The sequence below is a fragment of the Urocitellus parryii genome, chromosome 6, assembly GCF_045843805.1.
Source record: "Urocitellus parryii isolate mUroPar1 chromosome 6, mUroPar1.hap1, whole genome shotgun sequence".
NCBI classification, from domain to species: domain Eukaryota; kingdom Metazoa; phylum Chordata; class Mammalia; order Rodentia; family Sciuridae; genus Urocitellus; species Urocitellus parryii.
The window spans coordinates 147,041,621-147,061,479 of record NC_135536.1 but is presented as its reverse complement, the minus strand read 5'-3'; the positions used below and the strand labels follow the sequence as shown (position 1 = coordinate 147,061,479).

Below are 19,859 nucleotides of genomic sequence, written 5' to 3'. Positions count from 1 at the left end.
GGATGGGGTCTGCGAATCGGCAGACACAACACAGTGACTCTGTGGGCCAGGGTTGCCTTTAGATCACCAGATCTTGACCAGGAAGGGGATGGGGCAGAGGCCTCTGCAGATGATACAATCACCTACCCTACAAACCCCAAATGGTCCCAGCATCCCTGCCCCGACTCTCATCTCCCAGGAGAAGCAGCAGGTGGGAAAGTAAAGCGGCAAGTGCTCTGGAAAGACAGAGGTTCTGCTCCAAAATCAGGGATAGCATTCTATTGTCCACATCGCCTTATCTCATGCTAAGAAAGCAAGATACAAATCAACACTCTGGCAACATTTGTGCTGGGAAATGTCAAAGAGAAAATACTTCTCCCATTTCATAATTTGACTTATGTGCATAGAAACCTCACCCTTATTAGCTTCTAAACATTTGAGATGGAGAAAAATTACTTACACTGAACAAAACATTTGCTGGACCAGTGCCCATTTGTTAATACAGTTACAAACACATAGGACCTTTTGAACCCAATGTGTTTAAACCCAACATGTGGGCCTCTCAAATCCAGCTTGTGGGCCTCTCAAATCCAGCATGATGGCCTCTCACACCCAACATGGGGGCCTCTCAAGTCCAACATGTGGTCCCTACCAAACCTCAAAGGACAGACTATTAGAATGAAAGTTCTAGAAGTCAGGCCGGGTTCAGATGTCAGTTTTTTGATTTATGAGTTGTTGACCATGAACAAATTTCTAGACCTCTCTTACCCTCAAGTTAATCAGCTATAAAACAGGGATAAAAGTACCATATTCACAGGTTGCTCTGAGAATGAAATGAGATTATTTGGTAAAACATTGAACCCAGAACCTGGTATGTACTAAGATATCAACACATATTTATTGTTAACAATGTCAATGATATTGTGTTAGTGTTAAAAATGGCACAACTTGGGGAAGGGAGGGGGCACGAGGGTAGGAAAGATGGTGGAATGAGATGGACATCATTACCCTAAGCACATGTATGAAGATATAAATGGTGTGACTCTACTTTATGTACAATCAGAGATATGAAAAATTGTGCTCTATATGTGTACAATGAATCATAATGCATTCTGCTGTCATACACAATGAATTGGAATTAAGAAAATGGCAAAACTTTAGTGGAAAAATCTTTAAAATGTTTAAGCCCAATAATCTTGACTTTCGTAAATCTATTTTATGGAAATAACCTGAAACTCATGTATAAAAAAGATAGAATGGAATGCTTTTGCAAAGTGTGAACAATTAGAAGCAACTCCAATGTCTAATAGAAGAATAAGGATTAGGTCAATAATTTTATGTAGTAGTCTCATATAAAATGATATTTCATTTAATCACATGAGCTAGGTGGTACCTTGGGTAAATGTCAATAATAAAAAGATTAGGAGGAGAAAGTAGCATACATTATATCCACTTTATAAATACCATAAAGTTAAAACAAAGTCTCTTAATGACAGAGAAGCAGATGAGAAGAGAATATGCCTATATGTTAACTATTCTTGAATGTGGAACAGTAGGACACTAGGTAATTTTTTCTTTGCTTTTTTCAATTTTTCTTTAATGAAAACACATTATTTTATAATGCAAAAACAAAACCCCCATTTTTAAAAGTCCTTTAACCAACATAAAATAATACCCTAATATTTAAGCCCACAATATTGAGCCCACAATAAATTTTATTCATGGCCCTTCAATTTTTAGAATTTAAGTGAAAATCCCAAGATATATTTTGTGATGAAAAAGCACCAACTAATTGTCATTTTCTTTCCTTTGGTTGAAAACCCCTTGTCCTTATACAGCCTGAACTCCCTACAGGACAAGCATGGCAGCTCACACCCAGGCCAGCATGGCTAGCTCCACCCTTACCATTATGGGTCTCCATGGCGCGTTCTGGACACACGGTTGATCCCTCCGGCCCCACACACCAGTACATGCTGGGTGGTCCCCGCGACATGCCAGCCATCAACCCTCGAGGCAGCCAATCTCCAAAGGCAGGTCCTGCTGTTGTCACCGCCACCACAGCTGCCCAGGTGGGTTAAGGCACGGACACACAGTCATGGTTGAGTGGAGTTTTTTCCCCTTCTGGTGGAGAAAAACATCATAAAATAAGAGATTTTGTAACTCAAGTCCTTTCTGGCACCCCCTACAAATAATTACTTTATATTGGTCCACTGGTATTTCCTTTCCTTTGCAATATTCTTCTTCACAGTCTATCTATCTGGCCAAATTTATCAGGTTAGAACTGCGAAAGGACAGAGCTCCCTACATTCCACTTCAGCACTGGGTTTAGATCTTGTCTCCCCGAGAAGAAACCCTAAGCAATCTCAAAGCATTTGCTGGTAAAGGGCTCAGTCATCATTCAATGAACACATATCTTATGTCTCTTGTCAGATAGCCAGGCCCTGTGCAGGGCCCAGTGACATCAATACGGCTCAATGAAGCTTCTGCCCTCAGGGTCTCCTGCTCCAGTTGGTATGGGGCAGATACATGTACAGATGGACACAATACAAGTCCCTGCCCTTGCCCAGGATAGATTCTTCTGGAAGTCAAGAGGTGGGCATGTAATCCCAAAAGGGCAGTCGGGCAACAATCCCAGAAAGAAGGGGTCTGGAAGGAATTGTTGCTGGTTATGAAGTCAAGTTGGTTTGAGTTTTGGAGGCTAACAGAAATGATCCCCAGAAATGTGCTTCTCTACCTGTGGACATGTGGCAATGCCTGGAGACATTTTTTTGATGGTCACAACAGGAGGAGAGGGGTGCTGACAGGCATGCAGTGGGTAGAGGTCCAGGATACTACTAACCCTCCTACAAGGTACAGGACAGCTTCCTGTAACAGAGAATTATCTGGACCCAAATGGTTCCACGGTGGAAAACCTCAGTTAGATGAAGACCAAACTCTTAAAACAAACTGTGACAAACTCCTGAGGCCACGTGCTGCTCTTCCATGCTGGGATCCCACCAAGTTTGGAAGTCCCCTCAACATGAATGCCCATTCTGCTCTGCTGGTTAAGGGACCAGAAATGTCTGAGGGTACAACTCAGGCCTGGTACAGGGATAACTGCATGACAGGACCGTATTACTATATCAAGTAGGTGTTCCAATCCATGTTCCTACAGTCTATTGTATACATAAAGTACAAAGTCACTGACACTGAGACAGACAAGTTCAAAATGGGGAGCAATGGAGCAACCAAAAAAAATTGGTAAAAAATTAGAGTCATGTAAATAAAGCCTAATACTCTATGTAAAAGCACAGTATGACTGTCCAAGGTGTGGACTCCCTCTGTCTCATGTTATCAGTGTGATCTCCAGCTGAAGTTTACACTTCTCAGTTTTCTTATCTGTTAAAAATAAACATGCATGGGTGGGGATGTGGGCCCAGGTTCGATCCTCAGCACCACATACAAAACAAAGATGGTGTGTCTGCCGAAAACTAAAAAATAAATATTAAAAAAAAATTCTCTCTCTCTCTCTCTCTTAAAAAAAAAAAATAGACACGCACCCTGATTCTCCCACTGCCTCTCAGGTTGCTGACAATTTACTAGAGCAAAGTTTCTACATTCACATTCTACAACAGGGCTGGTGTGGTCTTTATCTGCAATGTCAGCATGAGGGCTTGGGTACCAGCAGGGCCGAATAAGCTCAGGGTGTCAACACTAGAGGGCAGAGGCTCTGTCTCCCCAGAAAACAGGTTTTGGAAGATGCTCTGTACCATGTGGGCACCAAGCAAGCTACAGAGGAGGGCTGTAAGAGCACCTGGAATTTCTGTCTAAGAGCCTGGGAGCCAGGCACCTGGCCCAGGTGGGCTGAACTCTTCAAGGCAGAAGGTAGGACCAGGAGACTCTGACCAGGTAGTCTTGCTTCTTATGAACCTTGCTGAAGCAAAAAAAGGAATGGTTTAGAGAAACACATGTTCTTGAACTTGGGGAGCCTGAAAAAATCCAAGGAGAAAAAGACAAATGACAGATTTGGATAAAATTCAGGACATGATTACTCTTATAAATTGTGAAACCCATTTTGGAAAATCAACTTGAGAACAGGAATAGGGAAAACCAGCAAGACAGAATCTGTTATAAAATAAAGGCTCCAAATCACATGTTGATTTTCAAAATCAGAGAAGCACAGTTGCCATCTGCTTCCAAACACCTCTCTGAAACAGCTACCAAACATACGTAACAACATCTCAAAGATCCCCAAAGTAGATGCTCCTTCTCAAAACAGAAGTCTTATCATGTAGTGTTTACTCCCCCTAAAAAAAAAATCTTAAAAATATTCTACTCTAACCTTCACCCAGAACATTTGGTTCCCCTTTCAGTTTCTTTTTTCAAATCACTGTACTAGTGGAGAACTTTGTCACTGGAGCAGTTTTTATAATTATAATTAGTATTTTGGCTTAGACCCTAAGGTAGAAACTTTAAGATGAAGTAACTCAAGTTTTGCTCAACCTTTGCCCTCAAACAGATCTTTGCTTCCCCCTGCTTCTTTTGGATTCAGACCAACGCAACAAGTCATGGTCATAAATTATATCTTTTCTTTCATTCAACGTCCTAAAGAAGTTTCCTGTAGTAATGATTATTTTAATAATTTTTAAACATATCCTCAGTTTTCTTTTGCCAACCCTTTATATCTGCTCAAGAGCAAAGAAAACAAGGAAGCTTGTATTGAGCCCTTTTGGTGAGGAGTGAACTTCATGGAACTGGAAGGGAGGCCAGACAGTAAAGCAAGTAACTGCTTTAAAGTCTTTTTTTTTTTTTTCCAGGAAGTTTAGGAAAAACTGTGGGTACAAATGTGTTAGAAGACCTTTGCAAGTGAGGCATGTTAGAAATGCTCATATCCTCTAGCTTTTGGAATCAAAAGCCTGGTCAAGATCAATGGCTCATGTTCTGCAGTGCTTTGGGCATCCCCTAATATTAGCTTGTCTACAGAATGTGTGTAATGAGTTTGTGGACGTCAAAATATCATGGAGCTGCAGGCTAGAGAAATATATTGTTCTCAATCCCAGATGAGCACAGAAAGGTTCGGGAACAAAAGTGCTCCATGAGTTTGAAAGTATAAGTGAGTTAAGCCTCTCCATTCACCAGCTAGTCTCCATGTGCATCACCATGCCTGGGGCTGCTCAGTTTTGAGCATAAGGATGTAGCAGTGAGCAGAACAGATATCATTTTTGATCCCAGGAGCTCTGGTGAAGACTGTGAGGTAATTAAAGAGAAATTAAGCAAATTAAGGAATACATGAATTGTGGAGAATGCTCAAATGATGCAGAACAAGGGATGTGTCGGAGACAGTGGGTTTAGAGAGCGTGGCTAGGAAAGACCTTCAAAGGCCATGTGAAGAGACCTAGAGCAGCAATGCAGAGGGCCAGAGCTGGAGAGTGAGCTTGGCCCCAGTGACTGGGTGGCAATGGCCTGGTGATCTGAGATGGCAGATGTCAGACCATCTGGGGGTTGGGAGGGGAAGGAATTTCCTTGGATTTCATGCCAATTGCAAGGGAAAGGTATTGAAGGGTTCCATGAAGAGGACTGATATGATCCCATTTACCCATGGGGGATACACACACAGACAGCATCATCTGGCTGCCAGACAGAGAAAAGAGAGGGAGACTAATCATACAAGAAAAAGATGGTGGTAGGTTGGACAGGGTGGATGGCATGAGAAAGAAGATAGACCCGGACATATTTTGGGAGACCCAACAAGATTTGGCAACACACTGGATTTAGGGAAGAGAAAATAGGATGAGGATAGCTTCTAAGTTTTGATTTAAGAAATGGTGTTGGCGGTAGGGACATTCCCAGAAATGTGAAAGCTCAGGGAAAGGAAGTCAGGCTGACTCTAAAACTAGGTGTTGGTATGTAATTAACTTGTTTTTTTCCTTTTAAAACCTTAGTAAAGATAATAAAAAACTAAACCCTAAAAGGCATTGTGTAGGTTTTCCAAAATCCCTTTAGTGCCCAGATACTTTGCTACCATGTAAGTGACAAACTTAAAAATAGTGGATTTGGTGATAGGATTGCTAAGAATAGAACTATATGTCCCTGTTTCTCTACTTCTTCAACTGTTTCAGGGAGATGTATTTGTAAGATAAAAATTTCGTGGTCTCAAACTATAAACGGCCATATTGAGATGCCCATAGGGGTCCCCAAATTCTCCATCACAGTTTTTCCACTGACCTCCAGCCTTCCCCTGTGTCCCTACCAAGGAAGATCACCTGCTGGGGCAAGAGCCATGGCGGTTTTTATTTGGACCAAAGGTGTTACTCCTGGGCAAGGAGCTCTCCGCAGATCTGAGCAGGGGAAAGACGCCCTCAGCCATCCCGTAACACCAGACTACTGGCCAAAAGAGAGACTTTCCTTCCCAACACACATTCCTCTGCACTCTTCCCCATGCTCCATGCTCGCTCTGAGGTCTCCCCAAGTTAAAGAACGGTTTTCTCCAAAGGCCGAAGAAAACCTGCCGACGCCCTGATGTTTCCTACTTTTGTCTCTTGCCTTGCCTCCCTCCCACCCGCGTCCTATCCCGCGCGGAGTTGCGGGGTTCCCTGCCTGGGCCCCGCACACTCCCTAACCTGCCCGCTGGTTGGAGTCTGGGCGCGGCCGGAGGCTGCGGGGCTGTGAGGCAGGGGTCGCCCCGCGCTCTCCAGGCCCCTCGAGCTGTGGTCCTTGCCCCCTGGGTAAAGGCTACCCATGCCCAAGCATGCGGCCGCCTGGAGCGCGGGCCTGGGTCACAGGGCACGCGGACGGGTGGGCAGGCGGAGGCCAGGGCTGCACGCGGATCCAGGGCGCGGGCCGGGTCGGTGGGGGCGCAGGATTCTCGGGCCCGCTGCAGGAGGCGGTCAGGCCCCCACCGCGGCAGGGTGCGGGTCGGAGGAGCACTTACCTGCGGCGACGGGGCAGGGGCACGGACGCTATGGGACTGCGAGGCCGGACCGCGCGATCGGACACCAGCGGGCGGGCGGGGGCCTGGCGGTCCCACCGCCCTCTGCCCACCGCGACTCGGGCCGAGCGCGCCAGGGCCGGGCCGGGCCCAGACGCACTTCCTCAATCCTGCGGCCGGCGGGCGGGCGGGGAGGGCGGGAAGCGGGCGGCGCAAAGAGCGCGCAGGGCAAGGCCGCGGCACTCGAGGGTCGAGGGTCGGCAGCTGATGACCTTCTCCAGAATGGGCAAGAGGAGTCCCCTCAGTGGCCCGCCGCACTTTTCCTAGCTGTAAGGAGTAGGTGATTTAGTTCACTGCTTGCCCCTGTAAGACGCCAGGACCGCAGGGCTCTTGCAGGGCCAGGTCCTCTTCGGGTTTGGTTTCCCTGCTCTCTCTCCTAGGGTCAGGCACAGTTATAAGATTTGCCGGGTTTTTTTTTGCTCAGCACAACTTTCACACTGCACTCTAGGAGCAGCTTGGCAGGTTAATTCAAACTTGTATGTTGGCCATCTATTCTGATTGTAAATATTTAAAAAAAGACAGTGAATATTCATTTCTGTGGATCCGTAAGAGAACAATATAGAAGTATTTTTAAAACGTTAATATTTTGTAAAGTGCCCTTGTTTTGCTAATTTAATTACAGGTGTATGCAGAGATGTAGCTGTTTTGTGAATCTTTTAATTTTTAAATTTAGTTTTATTTATTTATTTTTTGAGTGAGGGTTCTCACTGTTGGCCAGACTGGTCTTGAATTTGTGTGCTCAAGCCATACTCCTGCTTCCACCTCTCAAGTACCTGGGAGTAAAAGCGTGAGCCACCACACCTGATTGGCAAATCATTTTAATGATCTGCTTGGGGCGAGTGGCGGAGGCAAATAAAACGTGGTGGAATAATGGCAGTTCATCAGAATTGGACCTGTCATAAGGGTCTTCATCAAACCGTTGGGGCAAATGACCAAAAGCAAAGCTAAACACTGAAGCCCATGTTGCAGGTAGGATTCAGATTCGACTTCACTGTCCATCCAGAAAAGAATTCTGCTCAGAAAAAGCAGAGGGTTCTACAACCTGGCAGGACCAGTACCTTAGACTATTATGTAATGTCTCTCCTCAAATATTCCCAGGACTTTGCACAAAGCAGAGACAAATTGCAAAAAGCCCTCACTGCCATTTCACAGAATCCGGGTCCCAGTACGACCTCAAGGACACCCCAGGCTGCTGTTACTTGGTGTCACTCCTAGATTTGGAGTCTAGTTGGCAAGGGGACCACCTGGCAGCTCTGCTCTGCTCCCAAGAAGCTTCCTCTCAGCCTGTCCAGTAACAAAACGCCCTTCCAAAAGGGTGGGCACAATTTTGCAATCCCGTTCTCACCACTGAGGTCCTCTTACCAGTTTGCAAGAGAAGCAGTATGATTGCTACCGAAAAGTCCCCAGTAATTTGCCGGGCGGGGCAGCCACAGTGTTGCGTGAGCCCCCACGACCGCCTAGTGGCCCCTCCAGGGCGCACCGCATCGCCATCTACCGCCACCGGGAGGAAGTGCACGTCCAGGGCCTGGGCTGACACAAGGGGATGTGTGGCCAATGCAGATAGGGACAATTTAAATTCTCTTTTAAAAGAGTTTGGGACTAGGCTAGTAACTGTGCCTAGTGTAGAAAAACATCTGGTATATTCGACAGGAGGATGACATGTTTGGAGTAAAATGATCAGCATTTAACTCTATCCATTAGGTATGCAATGTAACTAGTTTGTATAGGAAATTTGGTACCAGGCAGTTAATTTCTTTCCACTTTTTGACATTTGCTGATCCATGGACTTTCCTTTTGCTCAAATTCCACCCAGAGTTTCAGCATCTTCTAGTTGGAATGACCCCTTTTACATCACCTGGAAGCCACCTACTTCCCTGAACTAACATTCTGCCTTTTGAAGGTACAGTAACTACCTGTTCTTTCTATGTCTTCTATTTTTCTTCAATTGGATGCTCAGCTTCCTCAGACATTCCTCATTGAACAATTTTAAAACACCTCTCATTATCTTGAGGCACTCCACATGGCTTGGGGCCATGGGAAAAAGACTCTAGAAAGTCTCCATCCACTAACAGGAGAACCTATGGCACTCCAAAGTGTCCACTTTAAGAGAATATACCCACGCCCACTGGCACACAAGCACACATTTATAACACATGTGTGGTACGCATGCTCATGCACACACACTCTACATCCTTCCTGAATGGTTCCCTTCAGGAGGATATATACCGGTAAACCAAATGAAGGGAAATGTCATTTTTTATAATTTTCTGCTTACACTTGGATTGAGAAATGACTTGTTGCTAAATACATAGATAAATGCACACTGAGAGAGATTTGATCCAACCTCCTTTAAGGTGTTTCTCAAAGGAGTGGTGCTTTGCAACTATGTGCTCAGTGACCTGGGCTCTAAACATTAAATGTATGGGTTGAGCTTGGTGGTCCTACCCAAGTACAATGATCCAATCTCAGTGTTAGCTCACAATTTGGTAATTGAGGCTTCTTGGTTAGAAGTCTTAGGAACTTTGCTAAATTAATCCCAATCACCTAGGTCATTACAGAGAAAAGTGACAAAACAGATACACGTGTTCATGTTGGGGATGCAATGTTTTCCACCAATCCCCATTTTCTATACTCACACCATCATCACTTTGTGAGACTCTAAGAGACTCAGGCAAGTTAGATGATGCCTTAAACTTAGTCAACCAAGACATAGGACCTCTGAGGCTTAGTTCCCTGTCTGGTCAATCCCAAGAGCCACAGAAAGGGGTTTTACTCTCAGGTAAACATTGGACCTGATCAATTGAGTAATGTAATTTTATTCATGTCATTGATCCTGTTTTACTATAAGCCATATGGTACAGGAGTTCTCAGGCTTACCACAGAATTAAAGTGGGTTTGGTCCATCAATTAAAAAAAGATAACATTTCTCAAATATCCGATTTTATTTTATCATTGTTAAACACAATCTGAAGTTAGGATCAGAATTCCCAGTCTGATAGACTTATAAGCCATACCATAGGGGTAAACATTAAAAGAAGTGAATTCTAATATTATATAGATTTCCATTTCTAAATACAGTATATTACAGAAGGTTAAATACACCACCTCTGTGCACTTACAGCTATAAAAAGATACATTAACTATATCAATTATAAATAAGGTAGCATTTCATATTAAGGCATTATTATACAATGAAAGGATAGGAACCCTCTAATGTACTACTAAGAAGGTTAGTGTCTATAGTTACTGGAGATACTGCAAATTCAGTGTACGAAGTCAAATCCTGATTTAACAAGTTATTGGTAGTACAAGTGATGAGTGTTAACTGCTGGAGAAGAGAAGATGAATTGCATATTGCATTTCTCTGACAAGGATGAAGAAACCCTAATTCAGACATGATTGTCTTTATACACACTGGTTCTGACAGAGTTTCATTTTACAATTGCCCACTCCAACTTAATCCTCAAACATAAGCACCATTTTTTTTCCAATGAGAAAAGTACTAGTTAGTAACAAGAAAAGTACCCAAATAACACAACTTAGGTTTGGTTTGTTTTTTAAAGCTATGTGGGAATGCTTTCAGATTTCCAAGTTAAAACATAGAATTGCACATCATTTGGATACACAAAGGAAGAAATTGAAAGTTTTGTAACCTGTTAGTGAACTATTCAGGTCACTTGGATGAAGACCCAGTTCTTCTATGGAATTCAAATGTTGTTTGTTAACTAATCAGAAATTTATACCAAAATAGGACTTTAGAAAAACAGGGCTGGATTATAACAGCAGTCTTTGCAGTTGTGTACATTTTTACTAACTTAAAATGGGTAATGGAACTAGAGAAAAGGAAAAGTGTATACACTTATCAGAAACCATTACTGAATGTGGTGTCAATGCATAATTTGTAAAAGGGAGTCATTACTCTGATTTGTCAAACTTGGGACGTAATTGTCTTAGGATTTGTTATGTTGTTGTGGTAACAGAAATTGGAATCTTCAGCAGCAAAGGTGACACTAATATTGTTGTTAGCCAAGAAAGTTGCCTTGGTTAAAGTAGCCTATCACATAGTTTTAGAGTAAGCTCCTTGGGAGGTTGATATGGTCATATTCCTAAAGCAGTATTGATTTCAAGGTGAATCCCATGGTCAATGTCAATATGCAGTCCTCCAAGACCCATACCTGTGCATGCCCAAGGCCTCTGGCACCCTTCCATGGTATGTGCTTCCTAAAAGCTCCCCACATCAGATCCTCAAAATTTTCCTTTTTAACTTAGTGCTAATCCTTCCCTTCTGTATGATCTCTCCCCTTCCTCAGAATGGGGGGTGGGTATTGTCCTGTGCACAGGAAACCCTGAGAAGACCACAGGTGTGGGACCCTGCTTGCAGAACATGCAGGGAGCTCTTTCCCAATTCCTATTGGAGTCAGATTCAGCAAAGCATTCTGAAGCAACTGCTGGATACTTGGAGTCCTGTTTCTTGTTAGCAGAGCCCTGAGTGTCTTCACTATCTCTCACATCTGGTCTAAAGGCAAAATTAGAAATGGCCAACAGCTCCCTCCCCAGACAGGACTGAATTTCACACACGACATCTGGGCATCCACATTGCTAGGTCAATAAAATGTGAGTGTGAGAGGAGAAGAAAAAGCATTCGTTCAATCTCCCGTAGATTGAAAGCGTCCAGAAGAAAGTGTCCCGGGAAGGTCAAGCATTGTACTTTTTTCCTTTGGAGAGTTTGAAGTGCCACATTCAGCTGTCCAGAGTTTGAGGAAGGAGCCCTTCTTTCCTTCAAGGGTTCTTGTCATCAAGTTTGATGGTGACAGTTTTCACTTCTGTATATTCGGCCAGGGCATATTCACCTCTGTGAGGACCGAAGAGAAGAAAAGTCAAACTGAGAATGTCCATTCACAGTTCTGTGGAAACTGTTCTAATGCCGATTACTCTACTGAGCAGTTTGGGGTTTGGGGTTCTACAAAAGTTTGAGATTGGGAGGAAAACTCTGAAACCTGAAGAAAGTAATAGCTAGGATGATGATGAGTTTAAGTAACTGGAAATATAAGTTTAAATATAAAGGTTTTGTATGTGATATTTTTGAAATAGAAGAATTAAAGGTTTACCTTCAAAAATATGAAGGGAATTAAAAAAAAAAAACCAACACTAGGGGAATTCTCTTGTTCAGGGAATTAAGAATCAAAGGACAGGGCTTGGGTAGGTGAACAAAGAGAAGTCAGGGATCAGAAAGGACAAGGGATGGCTCATGCCTATAATCCCAGCAGCTCACGAAGGAGGCTGAGGTAGGAGGGTGTGAGTCCAAAGCCATCCTCAGCAATTTAGCAAGATCTTGTCTCTAAATAAAGTACATAAGAAAGGGCTGGGAATGTGGCTCAGTGGTTAAGCATTCCTGGGTTCAATACCTGGTAGAAAGCAAGAAAGCAAGAAAGCAAGAAAGGAAGGAAGGAAGGAAGGAAGGAAGGAAGGAAGGAAGGAAGAAATGACAATGGATTTATAAGTTTTAGGTGGTGATTTGGAGCTGCATGAAGAGACAGAAGAGAATGAGGTCTAAGGCTACTGGTAGATGATGTGGCCAGGGAATCACAGGGACGGAACACCGAGAGCCTAGACTGGCCTGGGAGGGCACAGCTGGGGACCAGCGTAAGAGGAACGATGCCACCTGGTGGGGTGAGGGGCAGATGCTAGCACAGACTGGACACACAGCCTTTGAGTTGGCGCCCTTGGTGCAGTTCCTTTCTTTAAGTCATACAGGAGTCAGGAGCCCCTTCCCAGCACATGGGCCAGACTAGTGGCAACACCCCTTCCCAGAAACAAGCAGCAGCTTTGGCTGGGTTTAAATTCCTCTATAGCACCCGCTCTGCTGTTAAGTAAAGAAAAGTTGGGTGCTTATTTAGGAAAAGAGGTAGAAGTCAAAGTGGCCCCTGGAGGCTCTGTACTAGAAAGACCTGAGACAGTCTCATCCCATCCTTGAGACCAGAAGTCCTCAGAGTGTGGTCCCCAGGCCAGTGCCGTCAGCTGCATCTTGGAACTTGCTAGAAATGCCTATGCTTAGGCCTTATGGAGTCCTGCTGTGGCCAGTAGAAGGAAGGCCCTCCCCAAAGGGTCCATGTCTCACTGCCCTAGACCTGAGAAGACTTAGGTTACATGGCAAAGGGGAATTAATATTGTTGATGGATTTCAAGTGACTAATCAGTTGATTTTAAAATAGGGAGGTTAACCTGGATCATCTGGGTGGGTCATATGATCCTTAAAAGTGGAAGAAGAAGGCAGATAAAGAGAGAGTAAAATGAGACACAGGTGCAGAGAGATGCCACCGTGCTGGCTTTGAAGGTGAAGGAAGGGCCATCATCCAAGGAGGAAGGACAGCCTCTAGGAGCTGGACAGGGCATGGATACACACTCCCCCCAATGGCCTCTAGAGGGAAATGCAGTCTACTGATACTTTTAGCTCAGAGAGACCTGTGTCAGATTTTTATCCTACAGAACTGTAAGATAATACATTTGTGTTGTTTAAACTAAACTAATTTTATGGTAAATTGTTATAGCAATAATGGAAAATGAATATACCTACTGAATTAGAAATTCCAAGGATGTGGCCCAGAAGTCTGTTTTAACCAGTGCATTAAATCCCCCAGTGGATTCTGATGCAGGCTCAAGTTTGAGAACCACTAGCTTAGAACTCTTAGGTCAGTCAAGTGCTTTGTCCCTCTTGAGCCTCAGATTCATCATCTGAGAAGTGGGAATACTATAACCTCCTTGCAGTTATAACAATTAGGAACAATTCATGTGCTAGATAAAATGTGAATGGTGAAAAGTGATATTGTTATTTTATTAATAGTGTGTCACTGAGATTCTTACTTATTTTCTTAAATGTTCTTTCATCATCAAGAACCCATGATAATGAGTGAATTATTTCATAATATTTTTTAAACATACAAACAGAATGCTAAATTCAACTTCTTTACCACTGATACTCTACTTAAAAAGTCCCTAAAAGTAGATGGAAAACTAATATGAATATATGATGTGTATAAATTATATAATATTCATTATATAATTTACAAACCTGTGTGAGAACAGGTCCTGTTTTCCTTAATATATAAAAAGTTCTTACAAACCAATTGGGAAAACAAAAATGACCAAACAGAAAAATCCGAAAGGACATAGTTTGCAAACCAGAAATGCAAATTCTGAAAAGTGTGAAAAGGATACTCAACCTCTCACAATTAAAGAAATGCACACCAAAACAGTGGTGAGCCTATTTGTCACGTGGCAGAGCAGTCAATTTTTAGAAACTTATTCTGAAAACAATCTTCTACAAGTGCATAAAGATTCACACATGAGGAAACATAGGCATGGTTTATAATAACAAAACACCTTGGAAATAACACAAAAGTCCATTGAAGGAGACCATCACCAAGAAGAATGGAAAGATAACCAATACCCATTCTTAAGAGGAAAGGGTAGTTTGCCCTCATTTCATCTAAAACCAGAAGAGACTTGATTGCTTTTATAGAAAACCTACAATACACTTTAAAAACAAGCACAAAATGTTGCATTGTAAAAATTCAAGGTTGTTAATGACTTGTCAGATTTCTAAATAAAAGTAAAGAAAGTGATGAAATCCTATTGTATTAGTATATAACTAATAAATACAGAATTAAAATCATTCTTGTAGGAATAAGTACATTGATACCCCCATTTTTTTTTTCTGTTTCTGCAGTTGTTCTAGTTCAAGTTCTCACTGCTCTTATTCAACCCATTGTGGCTCATCCACCTGGGCAATCAATGTCACTCATGAGCCCAGACTTTCTCCCAATAAACCTCACCAGAGCACCAGGGGGAAGGGACTGGTGACTGTGTTGTTCACTGCCACATGCTCAGAACTTAATGTCATACCTGAGCATCAGAAATGCTCAATAAACACTTGCAAAGTGAATGAATAAGTGAACAAAATGAACGAATGACCAGCAGTTACCTCGAACAAATGAGGTTGAGGATCAGGGGAAGAAGAATTTGATCTTCCCCATGTCTTACTATGTGAAGTTTTTATTACTGTCTCAACTGTATTACAAAGCAAAACATAGAACTTAGAGGGGGGGAAAAAAAAACAGTGACAAAGAAGGAAAAAAAAAAAACACAACAGGCTCCATCCCAAGACTGGACTAGAAACAGATCCCAGAGGGGCTCATGGGTGGGCAGCCAGTAACCAGCCCAGCTCAGGAGGCCAGGTTTGGGGAAAACCGTGGAATCTACCGCATGGTGCTCCAGCATGAAAATAAAGGGGGAACTTCTTGCAACATGAAGACATTAATTAGAGATGATTAAAAATAGAAATAAGTTTTGAAGGCAGTTTCTAGGCTCCTTGTAAATATTTTTTAAATATTTTATCAAAAATCTTGGGGAAATATATGTCAAGGATCCAAAAAACAGACATTCAAAAAAGTTTCAACTGTGGCTAACCAGAGGGACAGGGCACGGGGGTGCTAGGGGGCAAGGACACCATCCGAGTGGTGGGAAGGGAGATGAGGAAACCATGCAGGGAATCAGTTTGGGCCATACAAACTAGGCATCAGGTGACTCCATGTGCCTTTCTGTAGCTTCTACAAATAAGGACAGTTGCTTTGGGGACTGGAGTTCTTGCTGCCACATCTGGCCTCTCAGGGGAGGACTGTGTGGGATCTGAGTTCCCTAGCCCTCATGACCTGACTGGGTGAAGACAGAAGATCAGAGGAGGCAAATGACTACACGAGCCCTGCTGGCTTCATTCCAGTTGGCTTCCAGAGGTGACCCTTGCCCAGCCAGGATCTCTACTGTGGGGGGTCCAGGGACCAAGCTGCCAGCATTTATTCCCTGCTCTGCTACTCACTAGCTCTCTGGGCCATTTGCTCATCTGAAAGCAGTTGTACCCCCTCACAGATTGTCACAGGACATGAACTAACATGCAGGGCTTTCACAGAGCCTCCTAGAGTCTGCTCAGCAAATGCCGGTTGCCATCAGCACTATGGAGGATCCTGGAGGGAACCCAGTGACCTCAGTCTAGGCCTCCTGTCTCAGGTGGGCAGGCAGTTTTAAGAGTTAATGAAATAGAGGCTCAGAGAATGCAAAGAGACACCAGCCGGCCACCAGGGGGAGGAAAGAGGCTGCTGCAAAAGGACTTCATGATCAAGAATTTACTAAAGTTCCTTGAAGGGGAAACCAGTTATAGAAATAAAGAGGATGCTCTCCACTCAGACATGCAGATGACTCTGGGGCATTTGCCATCAGTTAGATTAGAAAGAAGGACTGATGTGATACGAGGTCCCTGATTCCATGCAGACTGGTCAAGAGCAATTGCTCAGGGGTGGAAGCCAGCTCTGTTCCTTTATAACAGTATCTTTAAAACAGTTCCTTTATAACACTATCTTCAAGTATCTACAAGTAGAGCCCTTAAAGGCCCCACCAAGACCCAAGGCAAGGGGAAGTGTTTGAGTGTGTTTCCACTAGAAGATGTGCAAACAAGTATAAGGTAATGCATTTGTGTATAAATGACCCAAATTGTTTAAATAAAAGGAAGAACTCAAGCTCTTAGAAATGTCCCAGGAACAGCCCTGGGGTGTTGTCACAGATGGTTCCCTAGGAACATTGAGCCTACAAGATGTTTGTCCACAAGGCTAATAAAACCCTGAGCAGCACCAAGAAGGAGATGGGGAAAGCAGCCAGAGCCAGCTAGAAACCACAGCGTCTCCACCCCTGGGGATACTCCATCCAGCTCTGGACCTGGGCCAGATGCAAGAAGGCCTGTCCATGAATCTCAACCTACAGAGCTCTTTTTCCCAGCAGGCCATAAAGAAAGGAGATGTTGGAGGGGTAGGTGGTGGGTTGGAACACACTGATGGGATCTGGAGGCCCAGCAGGACTCCCAAAGAAGTATCAAGAAGGAACCAGATTGACCCATGGTGTGTCTCCTGGGGCCTCTGCTGGGCTCCAAGATTCGAAGCCTGACTTGGGTTTGAGTCTATCTTCCTTGCAGAAAGTGGAGATTGTGCATAATGACAGCCTATGCTTGGCAAAAAGTGCACTTTTCCAGAGCTCTGTGGCCTCCTCTGGCAAGCCTAGATCAAGGATTTAGGGAACATTCCCTGTAGGATGAGGGCTGGCAGGAAAGCTGAGGCTGGAGGTTGTCTTGTGGCCTGGGGGAAGTCAGGTTAAGGATGAGGGTGGGGAATGGACTGCCAGCCTTTGTGACAGGGCTGCCCCAGACAGAGCAGGTTAGGGGATCAGGTGAGAGCTCAAGTTGCTGCACTGCAATTCTAGTGTATCTTTCATTCCCAGGTGGGCAGGTTTAGGGTGCCAGAAACACTTACAGTTCTCTGCCATTCCCCGACATTTTGAAGCCACCAAATGGAGCCTGTGCATAGAGTGCATTGTAGCAGTTGATCCTAGAGAAAGGATGAAAAGATACTGAGAGTTACCTGGAGAAGACCCCACCTGCACCTTGGGTGCTCCAGTAATTAGACACTTAATTGCCTAACACATGGCCTTTGGCAAAATTCCAATATTAAAACACAGTGAGTTCTTAACTTCTGCTTTCTTCTTACCACCAGAAGCTAAAATTTGAATATAATTCAGCCCAGAGCTTTTCATTGGAATAGGAATCAAATGAAAAGACAAGCACAAAGAAGAAAAATATTATGGCTTAAGGGAATAAGAATTAGCTTTGAAATAACACAGACCTGATTCCAAGTTTTGCTTCCTGAACTACGAGACTCTAAGCTTGTTACTCAAACTTGCTAAGCCTCAATTCATTCATCTTTAAAATGGGAATTACAATATATAATTAATTCCTTTAGAATTACTGGTGAGGCAGGAACTAGTATCCAGACTTTGCAGATGAGCATGCACTGATTTTAGAATCAGAACCAGAGTCAGATAGTCAGCAGAGCTGATCTAAGGCATAGGCCCTGAAGCTTGCTCTGCCTGGTACAGCTGTTCCCTTTCATATATAGATTCTGCAGCTTCAGATTTGACCAACCTTAATTGAAAATTTTTGAAAATAAGATTGCATCTGTACTGAACATATACAGATTTATCCCTTTGTCATTATTCCTAAGAAATACAATATAACAACTATTTACATAGCATTGATAAAAGTATTAGGTATGATAAATCATCCAGAATTCAGTTAAAGTATACTACTGGATGATGTGCCTAGATTATATGCCCAAACTGCCATTTTATATAAGGGACTTGAGTACCTTATACATTCAAGTATATAAAGGTCCAGGAACCAATCTCCTAAAGTTACTGAGAGATGACTTTACAGTATGTGACCCTGGGAAAGTCACTCAACCTCTCTGTGTCTTGGTTTCCTTATCTGTAAAATGTGGTACCTAACACCATAAGGGAACCCATTTCAGAATGTGGTCATGAGGATCTAGCAAAGTGCCCACACAGTGGGTACCACATAATATACAATTAGATGCTCTCTGCTAAAAGAGAAATAGCCAAGGACCCAGCCAGCAACTGAGGGGAGCCGACACACACACACAAGCACTCAACTCACCAAACTGTTCCAGACTCCAATGCAGAAGCCAATTTCAGGGCTTTATCCAGGTTTTTGGTGAATATGGCTGCTGTGAGTCCATAGTCAGTGCTGTTTGCTCTTTTTATCACTTCTTCAATATTTTTGAACTTCAGTATTGGCTGCACTGGTCCAAAAATCTATGATTAATTGCAAGAAGAGCAGTGAGAGGCATGTTTGGGTGGATATGTATGCTCCGAGCAGGTGTTTCCCTGGTTGTATGCCTTTTTCACAAGTTCATGTGTTAGGCAGCATCTACATTAAGTGTCTAATAACTGGGGCACCTAAGATGCAGGTGGGGTCTTCTTCATGGAGAAGAAGGAACACTAGACATCTTTCTAGCTGCATGATGGTTGAGCTCTGAAGAAAAGGATTAAAATGAAATAAAAACAAAATATAACAACCCCCCATATGTTGTATTTGCCATCTGTCTTTATGATCAGGGTTTCTGAGAACCCCCCTGCCTTGTGGGCAGGTGGGGGTGCACAGAAGACAAACTTCCAGGTGCCTTTTTGGAAAGCTATCTCTAAGGGTGTCCCTAAGCAGGGCTGTAGGACTGTGTGGCCCAGCCTCCTGGTGCTGCTTTTCTACGAATGAGGACACCCTAACATGTTTCCATGATAACTCCGAGGGGAGGAAATGGGACAGTGCTCACACAGTCTACAACCCAGCAAAGAAAAGGCAGGGAAGAACTGAGAACTTGCACATTTAGGGGGTATTCTGAAGGGAGCCTGCAGTGGATTTAATGTTAGGCATGAGTCTATCTCCGCAGGACGGTGCCCAGTCTCTGGAAACACATTCCCAGGTTCCCCAGGACCTCTCATCATGGGGATGTTTAAGGAGCTAAGCTTCGTGTCATTGTGGTGGTGTTAGTAACCCCTCAAAATCTCAAGAAGAAACACCTGTCCAGCAAGCCCTCCAGCAGTGCTCATTCTTTCACGTGCCCCAAAAGATCACTGGGTATCAGGTCTTGTGCTATAAGCCCTGTGCAGGAACGCGCTTCCATCTGCCTACCAGTAGGACTGGAGGACAAAGGTAGACTTACACTCTTATGGGGTCTCCTTAATTTCTATTATTCCCAGGAATGGCCCTGATGGAAAATTTCAATGAGAATTCTTGCTGGGACACATTCCTCGAATGAGCACTTGTAATTTATGCTTTATCTGGAGGAACTCAAGACAACTTTGAGCCCTGAATTTACAGCTGGATTCCTGGCAAGACCCACAGGTGGAGGCTGCTTTCCACACGTGGGCTTCGTGATGAACTTAGGGACGTGCTAGAAGACAGGGGAGGGTTGCTACTTCTCAGAGACTCAGAGCAATGAGTGGAGACTGAGGCTAGCATCCTA

General features: G+C 43.7%; 2 protein-coding genes across 2 annotated transcripts in view; both read right to left on the bottom strand.

Annotated features, from left to right (window-relative positions):
• The window catches only part of Lrrk1 (leucine rich repeat kinase 1), a 156,086-nt gene extending 149,069 nt beyond the window's left edge, over nucleotides 1–7,017 (bottom strand). Inside the window, exons 1-2 of the mRNA XM_077799968.1 lie at nucleotides 6,890–7,017; nucleotides 1,885–2,100 (exon numbers count right to left, since the gene is read on the bottom strand). Coding sequence (XP_077656094.1) covers nucleotides 1,885–1,981 — 97 coding nt within the window. The 5' untranslated portion in view covers nucleotides 1,982–2,100; nucleotides 6,890–7,017. The remainder of the gene's footprint in view (nucleotides 1–1,884; nucleotides 2,101–6,889) is intronic.
• Nucleotides 7,018–9,890: 2,873 nt separating this feature from the next.
• The window catches only part of Aldh1a3 (aldehyde dehydrogenase 1 family member A3), a 36,212-nt gene continuing 26,243 nt past the window's right edge, over nucleotides 9,891–19,859 (bottom strand). Inside the window, exons 11-13 of the mRNA XM_026394731.2 lie at nucleotides 18,494–18,651; nucleotides 17,295–17,369; nucleotides 9,891–11,798 (exon numbers count right to left, since the gene is read on the bottom strand). Coding sequence (XP_026250516.1) covers nucleotides 11,726–11,798; nucleotides 17,295–17,369; nucleotides 18,494–18,651 — 306 coding nt within the window. The 3' untranslated portion in view covers nucleotides 9,891–11,725. The remainder of the gene's footprint in view (nucleotides 11,799–17,294; nucleotides 17,370–18,493; nucleotides 18,652–19,859) is intronic.